This window comes from Alnus glutinosa, chromosome 4, assembly GCF_958979055.1.
Source record: "Alnus glutinosa chromosome 4, dhAlnGlut1.1, whole genome shotgun sequence".
Lineage (NCBI taxonomy): Eukaryota > Viridiplantae > Streptophyta > Magnoliopsida > Fagales > Betulaceae > Alnus > Alnus glutinosa.
Window position 1 is genome coordinate 24,368,831 of NC_084889.1, and position 14,606 is coordinate 24,383,436.

Sequence of the window (14,606 nt, forward strand, 5' to 3'; positions counted from 1 at the left end):
TATTATTCTCTTGCTATACGTGGACGATATGTTGATAGTTGGTTGTGACACTAGCAAAATTGACAGATTGAAGGAGGAGTTGAGTAAGTCCTTTGCTATGAAGGACTTGGGACCCGCAAGACAGATTCTTGGTATGAAGATCTCTCATGACAGAAAAAATGGAAGATTGTGGCTATCACAAGAGAGTTATATTGAGAAGGTATTGGACAGGTTCAACATGAGCAATGTAAAACCAGTGAGCTCTCCACTTGCAGGTCATTTGAAGCTAAGTTCAAAGTAAAGTCCTACAAGTGAGAAATAAAATGAAGAAATGAAGAAAGTGCCTTATGCTTCCGCTGTGGATAGCTTGATGTATGCCATGGTGTGCATGAGGTCTGATATCGCTCATGCTGTTGGAGTTGTCAGTCGGTTCCTTTCTAATCCCGGCAAAGAACATTGGGCAGCTGTGAAATGGATTCTCAGGTATCTCAGAGGTACTTCGAGGGTATGCTTGTGCTTCGGTAACGGTAAGCAGGTGCTTGATGGGTTTACAGATGCAGATATGGTCGGTGATATTGACTCCAGAAAGTCTAATTCAGGGTACCTGATTACTTATTCAGGGGGAGCAGTGTCATGGCAATCCAGATTGCAGAAATGTGTTGCTTTGTCTAGTACAGAGGCTGAGTACATTGCTATCACAGAAGCTGCCAAAGAATTGTTATGGATGAAAAAGTTCTTACAAGAACTGGGTCAACAGCAAGAGATGTATTTGCTTTACTGTGACAGTCAGAGTGCCATCCATCTCAGTAAGAATTCAACTTTTCACTCAAGATCCAAACATATTGATGTTAGGTATCATTGGATTCGTGATGCGTTGGATGAGAAATTGTTGCAGATTGAGAAAATCCATACTGATGATAATGGTTAAGATATGATGACAAAAACGTTGCCTATGCAAAAGCTTGAAATTTGCAGAAGGAAAGTGGGCTTGGTGGAGCCCCCCACGTAGTCGGGAGAGGGAGATTTGTTGGGTGGTCCCTCCTACGTGGGGGACCACCCCAGACCAATGAAACAGGGGGGCTGTCACCCCTGTAAGGACCGAGAAAATAAATAGGGAGTTTAGCATTTTATAATTTATATTTATTAAATTGATGGGACTAATAATAAATCCTAAGTAGATAAAATGCTATGATTGGAATAAAATGGATTTAAGACAAAGTAATATAATTTGAATAATAAAATACTAATGAGTCATTGGGTAATAAATAATTAATTGTACGGGTATAATATAGTTATATTAAATGTTAGGGTTTGATATTAATTCTTAAATGATAGAAATATTATATGGTGGGGTTCCTGATGTAATTAATGGAAGTTGAAGTTTTTTTTAATAAAGAGAATCCTATTCCTGCCACGTGGCTTTACCCAATTGGCTGGAGTGGATTTCACTATTTCCCCCAACCACCCAAAAGGTGCCACATGTCCCTTATCATTTTCTTTTCCTCTCTCTTCCTCCCTCACGCACGGATCCTTCTCCTTCTTCCTTTTCCTTCTTCCTTCTCTTTTCTTCTTCTTTCTTTGGTCTTCTTCTTCGCATGCCCGAACGACCCACAGAGAGAGGTGCCGAGAGACTGAGAGGGAAAGTGAGGAGAGATCGGAGAGAGAGTTTCAGAGGGAGAGACCAAGAGACCCGGAGAGAGAGAGAGAGAGCTGGGAGTCGGGGGATCCGACGCACGGGGAAAACCCGAAACCCAGAGGACCCGATCCTCTGAAGGGTGGTCGCCGGTGGGGCTAGGGAGGCGATTTCCGGCTGATCTTCCGGTGGGTCGACAATTGGTGGAACCCAAGAGCTCCGATCGTGAAGCCCGTGACCCGCAAACCACATGACCCGTTTGTGCGACCCAGTAAACCGTGAGACAGACCTGACCCTTCCGGAGGTCCGATCGTCCATGTACGGTGGCCAGAAGCCGATTTTCGGCGGGCCAAGGTGTTTTTCGGCCTAACCCTAAAGATCCGTGACCCATAACCCGAGAATCTGCGACCGTGACCCGTGCGACCCGCAACCCGCCAGACCCGGAAGAAGACCTGGTTTTTATGGGTGTTTTCCGACAGTTTTCTGGAGACTGTCAGTGGCATTTTCCGGTGAATTTGTTGAGAAAAATCTCCAAGGTATAAATCCTATAATTTTGTGGATTAATTTATTGATTTTTGAAATTAGGGTTTCATGATTTTGTTTGGGTTTCTCTACTGTTTGGCTGGTTGATTTTGTGCACTGATTTGGGTTTGGTTTTGAGTATGTGTGACGTGTTCCCTGTTGATGGATGATTTGGATGGTTGAGGTAGTCGGTTAAGTGTTGGCAGTGAGTGTGTGTGTGGGCAGTTTACTGATTTGGGAGGTTGGATGTTCATTGTTTTGGACGGTTGAGTCGTGTGTGTTTGTGGGTGGTTTTTGTAGCTAGTGAAATGTTGATTTTAATTGATAAATTATTGAATGGGGGATTGCTCTCTATTATTGGCTACTGGCAGTGAGTGTACTTTGATGGGTCTTGATTAGCCGTTTGTGTGTGTTTGATTATTTTTCGGCTAGGTTGTGATTTTGAATGATATTGTGATGATCAGGCTATGTAAATTGGGTATGTGTTGCATATGCTCCCCGATTTTGGTCGCTAGATGATTTCTCATGTTAGCCATATGATTTGGGGACTTTTGCCATTTATAGGTTTGACCAATTATGTTGAAGGTGTAAATTAGTGTTGAAATCGTGTGTGATGATAGTGGATAATTTCTGGCCGTGTAGTGTATCGAAGCTATAAGTTGGTGTTGGTTTTAGTGGATTTTGGAAATGTAAGTGATGGTTAGATTTTAGGTATTGGCCGGAAGGTTAAAGGGCTATGTTTTTGGGAAATTAAAATAAGAAATGTAAAGCATATTTTCTAGGTTGAGTGTCTTTAAAATTAAAAGCATGTTTATCATATTGAGTCTCTTAAACTCATAATGATAAATATGAATGATTTTCTAAAAAGAAAACGATAATTGTACTTATGTGAATATAATTAGGATTTATGAATGATGATGTTAATATCCTATGTATGTGCATATATTTGTTGCAGATGATGAGTTAAGAGTTGAGAGACTGTACAAAAGGGGACTGTGAGTATTTCTTACTCACTGAGGATGATACGTGTGGTTTAGTCTTTAATGACTAGTGATCTATGCTTTATTTGATTGTATGCTATTTGATGTTTGACATTTAACATGTGTAACATGCTTTGGTTGGAATTGTGTATATGTTGTTGTTGGCATGATTATATGATGGTGTGATGTGAATCTGTTAATAAAAAGACTGAGGTTTATGTACCAAGGCATCAATCTAATGATAAGACCGATGGATGAACCAAAGGATGAAGGATAAATAGAGAAAAACAGATATGGAAGTAAAGCCCAGTATTAGCGAAGAAGATAGCGCTAATGATGTGTTAACAAGAGATATGGTTTTGAGTATGTAAATAGTTAATGTAAATGGATAAGCATAATTGTAGGTGAAAATGATTATGTGTATGTGAATATATATGTCCTCATTTGAATGCATCGTATATGGTTATATAAATCAGTGTGTCATTGTGGTTGAAGACCGTTGACTCACTCGACCACAGCATGAGATTGTGGTGTTAACCACAATCACATGCGAGTTTTGTAGGAACGAAGATAGGAGCTGCTAGGTTGATTAAGGACGAGACCTTTAGTTTGTAAATTTTATATACAATGATTCTGTAATGTTCGTGCCGCATGTGGTACACTTATTGTTATTTAATTGTATGTTATTATATCAGATCAAATGGTTATTATTTTATATATTGAGTTTATTCAATAAGCTCTGATGTATTGTGGTAAAAGAAAGATGTATTCCGCTGTTAATTTTTACTCTGATGACATCGTTGTTGATGTCGTAATGATACGTGAAAAATCAAAATTTTCACTTACGCTTTTTATTAAAAAGCGGGTCGTTACAACCCCTGTTTCTGTTGGCAAAGTGCAAGTCACGCACAGTGCCTGACTTGCGACCAAAGAAGAAAAGAAAGAAAGAAAGAAAGAAGGCAAGTTGATTTTTTCAGCTTGAGACAGAGAGGGAAATTCAGTTTCAGAAACAGAGCCTCGAGCAAACAGTGAGGGAGGAGAGGAAAAATAATGGACTTCCTCTCCAGTTGCTTGGTTGTTCATCCCCACTTGGTGAGACCTTTCTTTGTTGTTGCTGGAATCCACTTTATAGTGATGAATTTATGTTTTAATCCAAGAATGTGTATATTCTTGATGTGGTGATAACCTCTAGATATTGTTCTAGAGAAGACAATTTGTAAGCCCATTATTGTTGATAGTGGAAGTCTTAACTGGACTAGGTTCCGTGGTTTTTCCCTTCACACCGGAGGGTTTTCCACGTAAAAATTTTGGTGTCTTGCTTGTGGTGGTTGCTGGATTTATTTTTCTGCATTGTTTTTGGATGAGTTGATATTATGGTGCTTGCTAGATTGACTATTTAATTTGCACAATGAGGGGTAGATAATTTTTGCTGTGCATTTTGTTATTGGACTTCACCCCCAACATTTTTCTTGTCTATTACACAAAGTAGTTATCCATCAACAAATTAAGACACTTATTGAAGTTAAGCTACAGGTTGAGATCGAGATTTTGATGGTGCTGATTTTTCAAATGGACTAGGTGGTCAGCCCCATGGATTTTTCGCATGTCTCTGTGTTTGATTGCTTGCGGGTAAGAAGGAAGAAGATCAGAGTTTATGACACCATTTAGAGTTGGCTCGAGAGAATCCTCAACAGCCATCTCAGACGTGTGACATGGCCATGGGCCATGGCCATCATCAACCGTGTAGCTTTAAATTAAGAGGGAGAATTGCCAGGTAGCTTGTTGTTATGTACGTGGCTGTAGCTAGACAAGTGGCATCTGTTGAATAATACTTTGACTGCATTGATATCTATAAACAGCCGATCTTTGACCATCTTTTGCTTAAAAATCATAGCATTCACGTAAAACCTCATATATATAAAACATCGAAAATTTTATCAGTTGTCAATAAAGATTAAGGAAAATACAATATTAACATTCTCGTTCGGAGCCAATTGATGCTAAAATGGCAGTGTTTTCAGGTTGCTCTGTTTGCCCCTGTTTTGGTATTCAGTTCGTCCAGTTGCTATTTTCTTGTTTGGTGTCTGTCGTATGTATCCCAATCTGGTGCTTTTCGGTGGATAAACAACAACTTGGCTGAAAAACTGGGTTGTTAAGTCTCCAAATCTCCTTGTTGATAAAAAAATGAACTGTTAAGCTTTGCTCAAACCAAGTTCTGGCACTCAAAGAGCAAAATTCCATGACTATGCTCATTGTTTCGTTTATTAAATAGAGGGACTGACATATTGTTTGATGAGAAAAGTCAATTGATTATTTTTTTTTAATATCTTGTTTCTCTTTGCACGTCTGTGATTTCGGTTTGTCACGCACGAAGCACCGCACATTTTTGTCTTCCAAGTCTACTATTGGAATGGTAATACTTGTTAATTGTGGAAATTTCTTGTGATGTCCCTCCTGTAGCACTTTCTTTCATAGATTTTCCTCAAACAGTGTTGCGGTTGTAAGTGTGAATCAACAATCACTGCAATCTTAATACAATATGTATCTCGGAACTACGCTTGAAGCTTCAGTCAGGTCATTCTGGGTCGGCGGAGAACACGGTCAGTTCGCAGAAAACGTTGAAGATGGGTCCGAACCAGCTCACCCTCTCATCAATGAAGGGTTTAGGATTCTCAGTCTTGTAAGCAGAAATGAGTTGCAGAGACTAAACGTTTGATGGAGAAGCTTTACGTGTGCTTGGGGAAATGAGTTTTCCATAATATTTTTTCTGAGGTTGTTTTTTGTCGAGTGTTTAAATCTGATTATCTTCTAAAAATTTCTAGGGATTTTCTTCGAATTCTTCTCCTTTGGCGAAAAATCTAATGAGAGAGAGAGAGCGCAAATGAGAAACAAAGAGAGTGAGAGGATGAGGAAGATGAGGGCAAAATAGGAAGAAAAAATATAAAAATGCATGTGACTGTCATGTGATAGGTTGACCGTCAGATTTAACCCTTCTGACTGACGGAAGGGGGGAAAACGTGTAACTTTTAATAGTTTGATGCTCTATTTTGGTCGAGTTGATAGTTTATGGAGGATTTGTGTAAAAGCTGGTAGTTTATGTAGAGAAAAGGTAATTACCCCAAAAGTTAAAGAAGTACTTTGGGAGTTTTTATTCAAACATATCAGCTTTTTGTTTGGTACAGCTTTTTAGGTACTAAAATACTTTTTAAGCTCTCTAAAGAAAATGCCAAACATGCTCAAGGATAAACTTCTTATCGGTATTAATCCTATAAAAATTTTCAAAGTTGCTTGATTAATGTTTATGGTCTTGGGCCATTAGATGAATTGCTGCTGAGATTGAATCAAGAGGAGAAAAGGTATCTGATCTTGGGGCATAAGATGAATCATGGCAAGTTCAATTTATATATGGACATGCTTATTACAACTTAATTCCACAAAATACTACCTAGGATATAACTCACTAACTGAAACCTCATAATTAGTTTTCTCACCATTGATGTCCAGTTGCACTAATGTGGCTGACTGAACATTGCTCTCCATAAAGCTTGGAGGTTGTGTAGGTAAAGATAGAGCGATAGAATCACTATTAAGCATGAGAACAACTGAAGCCATGTCTGGTCGGTAAGCTACATTTTGTTGAACACATAGTAGACTGATGTGAATACATCTCATCATTTCAGCTTTTGGACCACCCCCTTTCTTTAATGTAGGATCTATGAGATTTGAAGCTGTCCCCTCCCTCCAATTTCTCCATGCCTGCATTAAAACATGTCAGCCAAAAGGTTGCATAATTAATTTTAAACTTCTTTTTTAATAAAAGTCAGGAATTAGTATACATACATAACTGAGTAAGTACTCCGTATTCTCAATGTCACGAAAACTAGTAATTTTCTGACCACTTACAATCTCCAATGTTAGGACACCAAAGCTGAAGACATCTGACTTTGTCGAGAATTGCCCAAACATTGCATATTCTGGAGCCATGTATCCACTGCATATCAATTTCGATAAACTTTGCTTGAGTTTGAATTGTAATAGAGTTGATAAAGACTAAGTGAAAAAAATTTAATTTCAATCTTTTCTATGGCTATCTTGGTGTGTTAATCCGATGCATTTTACTTGTATAAATCAATTATACATCTTTCATAGTTGTAGTCATTAGCTCTCACTTGTTTTGATACTTACTAGGTCCCAACTATTCTATTTGTACTGCCTTCAGTTTGATCCAATATGAATAATCTTGCCAGGCCGAAATCTGAAATTTTAGGATTCATTTTTGCATCTAATAGAATGTTGCCAGCTTTGAGGTCACGATGAATAATCCGAAGTCGGGAATCCTCGTGAAGGTATAAAACCCCTCGAGCAATACCAGCTATAATTTTATACCGCCTTTCCCAATCTAAGTCCGCACGCTTCATGGGATCTACATATTCATGAAATCATATTTTTCAGTCAAATATTTAGCATTTGCTCATTTTTGCCGCCCAAATGAAAGTATTTTGATAAATATGTGCGGGTAGAAATTTAGTGGTACCAAATATATAGTGATCAAGGCTTGTATTGGGGACAAACTCATAGATAAGAAGTCTTTCATTTCCTTCCAAGCAAAAACCAAGTAGCCTAACTAAATTTCGGTGTTGAAGCTTGGCCACTAGCAGGACCTCATTCTTAAATTCCACATCTCCTTGTCCAGAGTTTCTTGATAGTCTTTTCACAGCTATCTCTTGTCCATTAGAAAGCCTACCCTGAATACATGTGACAGTAACAAAACATATGTAAAACATTGGAAGTCAACTTCAAAGAACTAAATATAGTGGTTTGATAAATTTTGACAGACAATTGATGATTATTTTCGTATCATAATGTTTTCCTACCCTGTAAACTTCCCCAAATCCACCTTTCCCAAGCTTGTTTTCGTCAGAAAAGTTGTCTGTGGCTGATCTAATAGTGCTGAAATCGAATTGCACGGATTCAACATTTGTTATTTCACCCGCAGCTTCATAGATGAGGAACATGTTCATACACATTCAAATGGTTAAAATGCATTCTTTAAGTAAGAGCAACACATTGAAGCATAGGAGCTTCAAATGGGTTAGTGGTTACATCTAGAGAAGGGCTAATCATAATCTTTGCAACATGTATCATGATCCCATTTTACAGATGGATTTGCAATTATAGCCAAGAGTTAATTCATACCAAAAGTAAATATTTTCAGATAATTATTTGCTATGGAAGAGGTTTTTATTTTCTTTTTACTCCATGTGAAAGCATATAGCATTTGAAGTAATTTTAACTTACTCTGAAAATTATCCTTTGGCTTCCTCATTTTTAAAAAGATGCAAATACTGACAATTAGTAGGATCACAATAACAGTTGTCGGAACAACAATGATGACAACATTTGAAGTGTTTCTCTCATTTCCTGCGAAAATCAAAAGTAGGTCAGCAAAGGCATGCCAACTGCTGAATTTGATTGTCATTAAGGTTTAGCTGCTGTAGAGTGGAAAGAATTGTTAAATTGTCGTCGTTGACACACAAATCACAACTTACCAGTTGCCACCACATAGTCAATAAAAAAATCCAAAAAACAAGAAGAAAAAAAAGTTCATAGCAAAATGAAATGACAATGCATAACACAATAAAGTTCATAGCCGTTGGATTCAATTGAAAAGCAAGAAAGAAAAGTGTGAATAAACTAGAACACAACCTATACTTTTAAGGATACCATGTACCCTGAGCTTTCCAAGGAAGTGGTGTACATTGTTAGAATATTTAGAATATATTCTCAATTAGGTTTATCGGTATTTTCCCTTTGTTAGAATATTTTATATTTTCCTTATTCTATTTCCCTCGTAAGTTTATTTTTTACCTTGTTTGGTCTATGGTTTCTTGCTCACTACTCATTATCTCTATATAAATAAAGAGTTATGTAATATTGTTTACCATAGTGAATATACAAGATGTAGCCCATATGTCTTTCTCTCTCTGCTTTCACTCTCTTTTATTTCTCTTTCATATTTTACTAATTTATATTTTATATATAGCTTTCCAAGGAAATGGTCTATATGAGGATTATTGTACCTTTTATCGCTGGAGGAGAGACTGGTGGCAAAGGTGGTGACCATGGAGTAGTTGGTGGCAAAGTCTCGTACCTGGGTGTAATAGTGGAATTTGTCTAGAAATCATTTCTAAGCTAACGGGAATAATCATACTCCAAGTTCAATTGGGTTAGTAGTCTCAATTCGGGTCCAATAAGGACTCCTTGAAGAATCTAGTCAACAGTCTAACTCCCAGTTGAATGAGGATAGAACTCCAAAACCAAACCAAACTCCAGGCACTCCTAGTTTAAGTGGGAGTATAAAACCTAATTCAGGGTTGAATCTACTACCTTTTTGCCTAGAAATAGGCTCATACCCAAAGTATAAACTTTAGATTGAATATTTTATGCATAGAGCATATTTTTCTCTCAGATACTGACTTAGGGATTGGAGTAAGATCCCCGGAAGGGTCTCTTGATTTTAGTTGTTTTGCAGTATTCTTGATAACATGAAGAATATCGAAGAGTGCACTATTCACACCATATCGAAAACTGTTCTAACAGTTTGTCGCTCCGGAATTCATACCAATTATCACTCATCTCAGGTGCATTTGGAGGTGTAAATTTAATAACAACAAATGTCAAAAATACACTCAGGATGCGAGTCCAAAAATCAATGAACCCACTCTAGCATCAATTGAAAGGACCAGAAACTAACACCTTCCAAAAATGTACAACAATGCTGCAAATCAAACTAGATCAAACAAAAAAGTCAAAGCACAGAAACAAACATCAATAAAATTAACACACAAATTTGTTGACGAAGTAAAAACCCTTTGAACACATCAAAAGCAAAAGAATCTGGGGCAACCAAACCTAGGAAATCACTCACTATAAAAGATAAAATGTACGTGCATATTAAAATATGCAGTCAAGCTCCCCACTAGTCTCCCTAATAAGCTTCAGCTCTTTATTGGCCAATCTTCTACACGTGATCTCCTTATCGACCTGCAAGTAGAATTCAAGTGGTAGCAAGATGTGTAGTGGATGTAGTTTCAATTATAACACCTCAAGAGAGAGAAAGCTACAATAGCTTTTCACAAACTCTCTCAACTAAACAATGGCGAAGCAAAAGCAAGCTCCCAAGGAAGTATAGAATTGTTTCTTCATACTCTTACTTAACATTAGAGAGAAAGCATTCTTAAGTATTTATAAGATGGAGAGAAAACACTTAAAAACGTTTTCAGCATAGTGCAAAAAGGTATTCAGTGTAAGGATGGCCCGAAATATGTAAGGATGCTACTAGTTTTTTATTGCTACCACCTCTAAAAAATCTAGCAACATAAGGATGATCTAGGTCACAATATAGGTGAGAGTGCTCTTTGGAAGTCCTTTGAAATCATTTGCCTCAGTATAGCCAGGTGACTGCTCTGGCAATGGAGATCTCTACAAGTTAATTAAATCCATTAGCGTAAGCAAAACTAGGTGACACTTATGGTAACAGAGCTCTTAGGTGTCCACGACTTGGTGACACATCAAGTGACAATGCTCTTAGGAGTCCACCTGAATAACCAGCGTAAGCATGAAATAGTGACACATCAGGTGACGATACTCTCCGTTTGAACCTTGAAGTCTTCATTCATGAAATTTGTAAGGACAACATGATGATAATGCAGGTAACAGATTTACAAATTACATACAAAGACTTAAACTGTTACACCAAAGAACTTAGGTGACGAAAACTTTCACAACCCAAGTTTTGATCACCAATAAGGTCAATTTCTAAGATCTAACACTAAGTATGTTTTGCATGTACTACGTATTCTTCTTAGTTTTGATTTTTTGGGTTTAGCTGCCCCAAAAAGGTTTTACCTTTGATGTATTATTCAAAGATGTTGGATTTAGAAATTGGCATCATTCGGTGTGTAAAAACTATGTGTAATACTTTCCATTACCTAAGGTTTTGCTATGAAAATTTCAAGGTATTGGGTGATTTTTAGTGTTACTGGTATGCCCCGTACAAAGTTCATCACGACGGAGACATGACAAAGAGCCTCAGAGAAGTCTAGGCCTTCTCCGGTCCAAAGCACGTCACAATAGAAACGTGACACAGTGCCTCATTGAAGTCTCGACCTACTTTCATTCGAAGCTCGTCATAACGGAGGTGTGACACAGAGCTACAGAGAAGTCTCTATCTTGTCACGTGCAAAGCCCGTTCAAAGCCCCTTATGACGCGGCCTGTGCTAAAGCTGGTAAATGTCATAGAGTTAGCAATGAAACCCGAGCCGCACGTGATCACGACGCGGGAGGACCCTGTCGTGACATGAAGACAAGATCTTGTGCGATTAAAAATCAGATCTTGGCTTATTGTGGCTATCTCTTTCCCATAGCTCTCAAGCAAGCTTTGTATGCCTTCCTTCACCCTTGTTAACCCAAGTGAAGATTACAAAAAGCTTGAAGCTTTTTGCCATTTTGGGGGGTTTTGATTTTTGTTTAGTTTAGATCAGACCATACACCTCCCTTCTCCATCAAAGAGCCTACTGAAGGATCGGTGAGGAGATGCACATGAAGAAGATTATTGAGCTTCCAGCAAGCGGGTTTGCTTGCTGTCATACAAACTCTAGGATTTACAAATGCATTGTAAGTTTCCTTGTGTCTCTATTATGGATCTTCTTTTTTAGTGATTTTTCGGGTTTGGATGCCTTAGAGTGGTTTTCACTTTGATTTATTCTTAGGGTCCATTACTACATCAACAAATCTTTGTGTAGTGGATGTGTGTTTGACTTAGTGGTTTTATTGTTTATGATTTTCTGATTAAATATTTTACCTAGAAATTATTTGTGCTTGTATTGTTGGTTTGGGGTTTTCAAAACAGTTTTTACTTCGTCAACGAAATTGTGTATTGATATGTGCTTGATTGGTTTTATGCTTTTTTAGTGGTTTGATACTTTAATATTGAGTACTACATAACTGTGATAATTGTTGTGTAATTGTTGATATATTCAACTGGGGTCAAAATTCTGCGAGTGATTCTAAATGTATATAAAGTGCCCATCAAATGTCCACAAAAAATGAGGTGACTTTTAAAATCACTATTGGGCGTGTGATTGATCAAATAATGATTTTAAAAGCTACCTAATTTTTTGATGGACACTTGATAGGCACTTAATGTATATATAGAATTACTCAAGTTCTGCAATTCAAACAAGACAAAAATTTCCTCAAATTGAAAATTCATGTGCTTTTCACATGTAAGTAACACACGATAGTACTATAGAGTTCCTCCAAACCAGTTTGGAGAAAAATTTAGTTCAATTAGTTTTGATGTTTAGTGTTTTCTTACACATCCCAAAAAAAAAAAAAAAAAAAAAAATTAGAAAAAGAAACACAGTTTCAGAAATATAATATCAATTACAGTCAACAGAACAACCTTTCCCCACAAACTCTTGAGAGATTTATAGTTCCTCCCCCATAAAATATTGTAAAACGAGGTCATCGCACACGCATTAGATATTCTTAAGTAAATATGATCAGTAACGGTCTCATTAGATATTCTTGGAAGCCATAAGCTTACCTTTGTTGTCTGGTAATGAGGATGTGGAACTTGCTGGAGGAGATTGATCAGCTGGTGTAGCGGCCCTGGGCTGGTAGAAAGGATATATTTCGTACCTAATATTACAGCTTGGCCTGAAAACTCTTCCTCCTTGCTTTCCATGAAAGAGAGACAGCATAGCAGTAACAGACACATGTAAGCAATTGTTGCACTCAACTGGAGAAATGTCTGGGGTGCACTGCGCCAGACCATATATCCTGCTCAAGGATGTATAATTCACATCTCCAGTAGCAAACAAATCGCTAGAAGAATTAGCTTTCGCAACAAGGCCATCCATCAAACCCGCCAAAGTCGAATTAAATCGACCTGAGTCTGCACTAATATTGTACTGGCTAAAGAAAATGCATGGTGGAATGATCTCCATAACTGAGAATATAGATCGATTTGAGTACCGTAACATACACTCATCGTACATTATAAAAGCTTCTTCCTGATTTGGACAACGGTCCCTTATTATTTCGCTGGCGTCCATAATGCAGTTCTGGCATAACTCTGGGGAGATGTCTGCTCTGCATAGAAAGAGACTGTACGCCTTGTCCGGAAGCTGGCCGGTGCTGGTATTGTAAAACCTATTGGTATACGCATTAGCGTTTAAGTAAGAGAAGGAAAGGTTTAGATTTACTGAGAAAGAACTATTGGAAGTGTAATTTGCTGTGTTGTTACAAGAATGAAATGTGTACGTAGGTTGGGCGGTGGTTAGAAGAAAATATTGCATGACCATGACAGAAAAGAAGAAGAGAAGGCCAGAGCAGGCCATTATTTTCATCATGAATTAAAATTTTCATGGATGATTCTGCTTAGGCTGGGTCTAGAGAGTAAATACCCATCTATAACGACCGGGTCATCGAAATAGTAAAATTCAAATATTTTATGCTCTTTTCTGGCCTTTGAAGTTTCATCCTTTCCTCTACCAAGTTAAGTTTTTATAATAATTAGAATATTAATTTAAATATTTAAATTCACCTTTTTTAATTATTATCTTAAAATTTTAAGACAACTTATGATTTAACCAATACAATACTAGATGATCATGTATATTAAGACTAGAAAATAGAGAAGAAAAACACTAAGTACGTTTTTGAATGAGAAACCATCAATAAAAAGAATCCCTCTTTAATAAAAATTGCTAAAAGTGATGGTATCGTAAAGTTTTGTTTTTGAAACTGACTAGTTTATTAAATTAAGATCCGTAATCACATGAAAATATATGTCATTTTAATAGATTGAATTGAATGATTTTTTATTTATTTATTTAATTTGAAAGAAAAACTTTATCTAGGATGAAATGGGAAAACAGCTCTGTTAGATCAAATTACTAGAAATTAGAGAACTCCATGTACATTTTCTGTCCACTAAGCATTTATCATAAAAGGTGAATCTTTAATGAGTAATGTTAGATACTCAATTTACAAACAACTGGGCTGATCGATGTGATAGTACCCATAACTCCTTAGATCGGCTTTTGTTTAAAAAAAAATAAAAAATATAAGGGTTAATGCCACATCAGCCCAATTGTATGAGAGTGGGATGGGAGCCAACTATTTAGCCTTACTCATCTTAATAAGTAATTATTACTAAATGTTTCTTATCTTTTGAAATTGTGTTAGACAAGAGAAAGGTGGGCAGTATAATGACCTTTGATCATGTCAACAATGAGCAAGCTTGTCTTTTAGTGCTAAGGGAAAGCTCACATAGTTCCTGAAAATGCATGCTTTGCCATGGGTGAAGGGTCTTCTCAAAACCACGTCAACAAAGCATTGTGATTTTTGTCTCCAAAAGGATGTAGAAGGCTAAGTATCTGGGATTTTTGAAAGGGCAAATTAAATTTAGATCCAGTACCACG

The 14,606-nt window shown here is 37.2% G+C and overlaps 1 protein-coding gene across 3 annotated transcripts; it reads right to left on the reverse strand.

The window, feature by feature from the left end:
- Positions 1-5,151: 5,151 nt before the first annotated feature.
- Positions 5,152-13,637, reverse strand: LOC133866840 (cysteine-rich receptor-like protein kinase 44). 3 transcript variants are annotated; one of them, XR_009899929.1, is made up of 8 exons: positions 12,725-13,637; positions 8,413-8,535; positions 7,989-8,110; positions 7,649-7,859; positions 7,300-7,537; positions 6,960-7,105; positions 6,606-6,870; positions 5,152-5,972 (listed from the first exon to the last, which is right to left on the reverse strand). XR_009899929.1 is itself a non-coding variant. In XM_062303491.1 (7 exons), exons 1-7 carry the CDS (start codon positions 13,530-13,532, stop codon positions 6,556-6,558), a joined length of 1,905 nt encoding a protein of 634 aa, XP_062159475.1. In that variant the 5' UTR covers positions 13,533-13,637; the 3' UTR covers positions 6,459-6,555. The 3 variants fall into 3 exon arrangements, 2 of the variants coding, with proteins under 2 accessions (XP_062159475.1, XP_062159474.1); XM_062303491.1 differs by lacking the exon at positions 5,152-5,972 and having other exon boundaries at positions 6,459-6,870; positions 7,018-7,105; XM_062303490.1 differs by lacking the exon at positions 5,152-5,972 and having other exon boundaries at positions 6,459-6,870; positions 6,955-7,105.
- Positions 13,638-14,606: the final 969 nt, after the last annotated feature.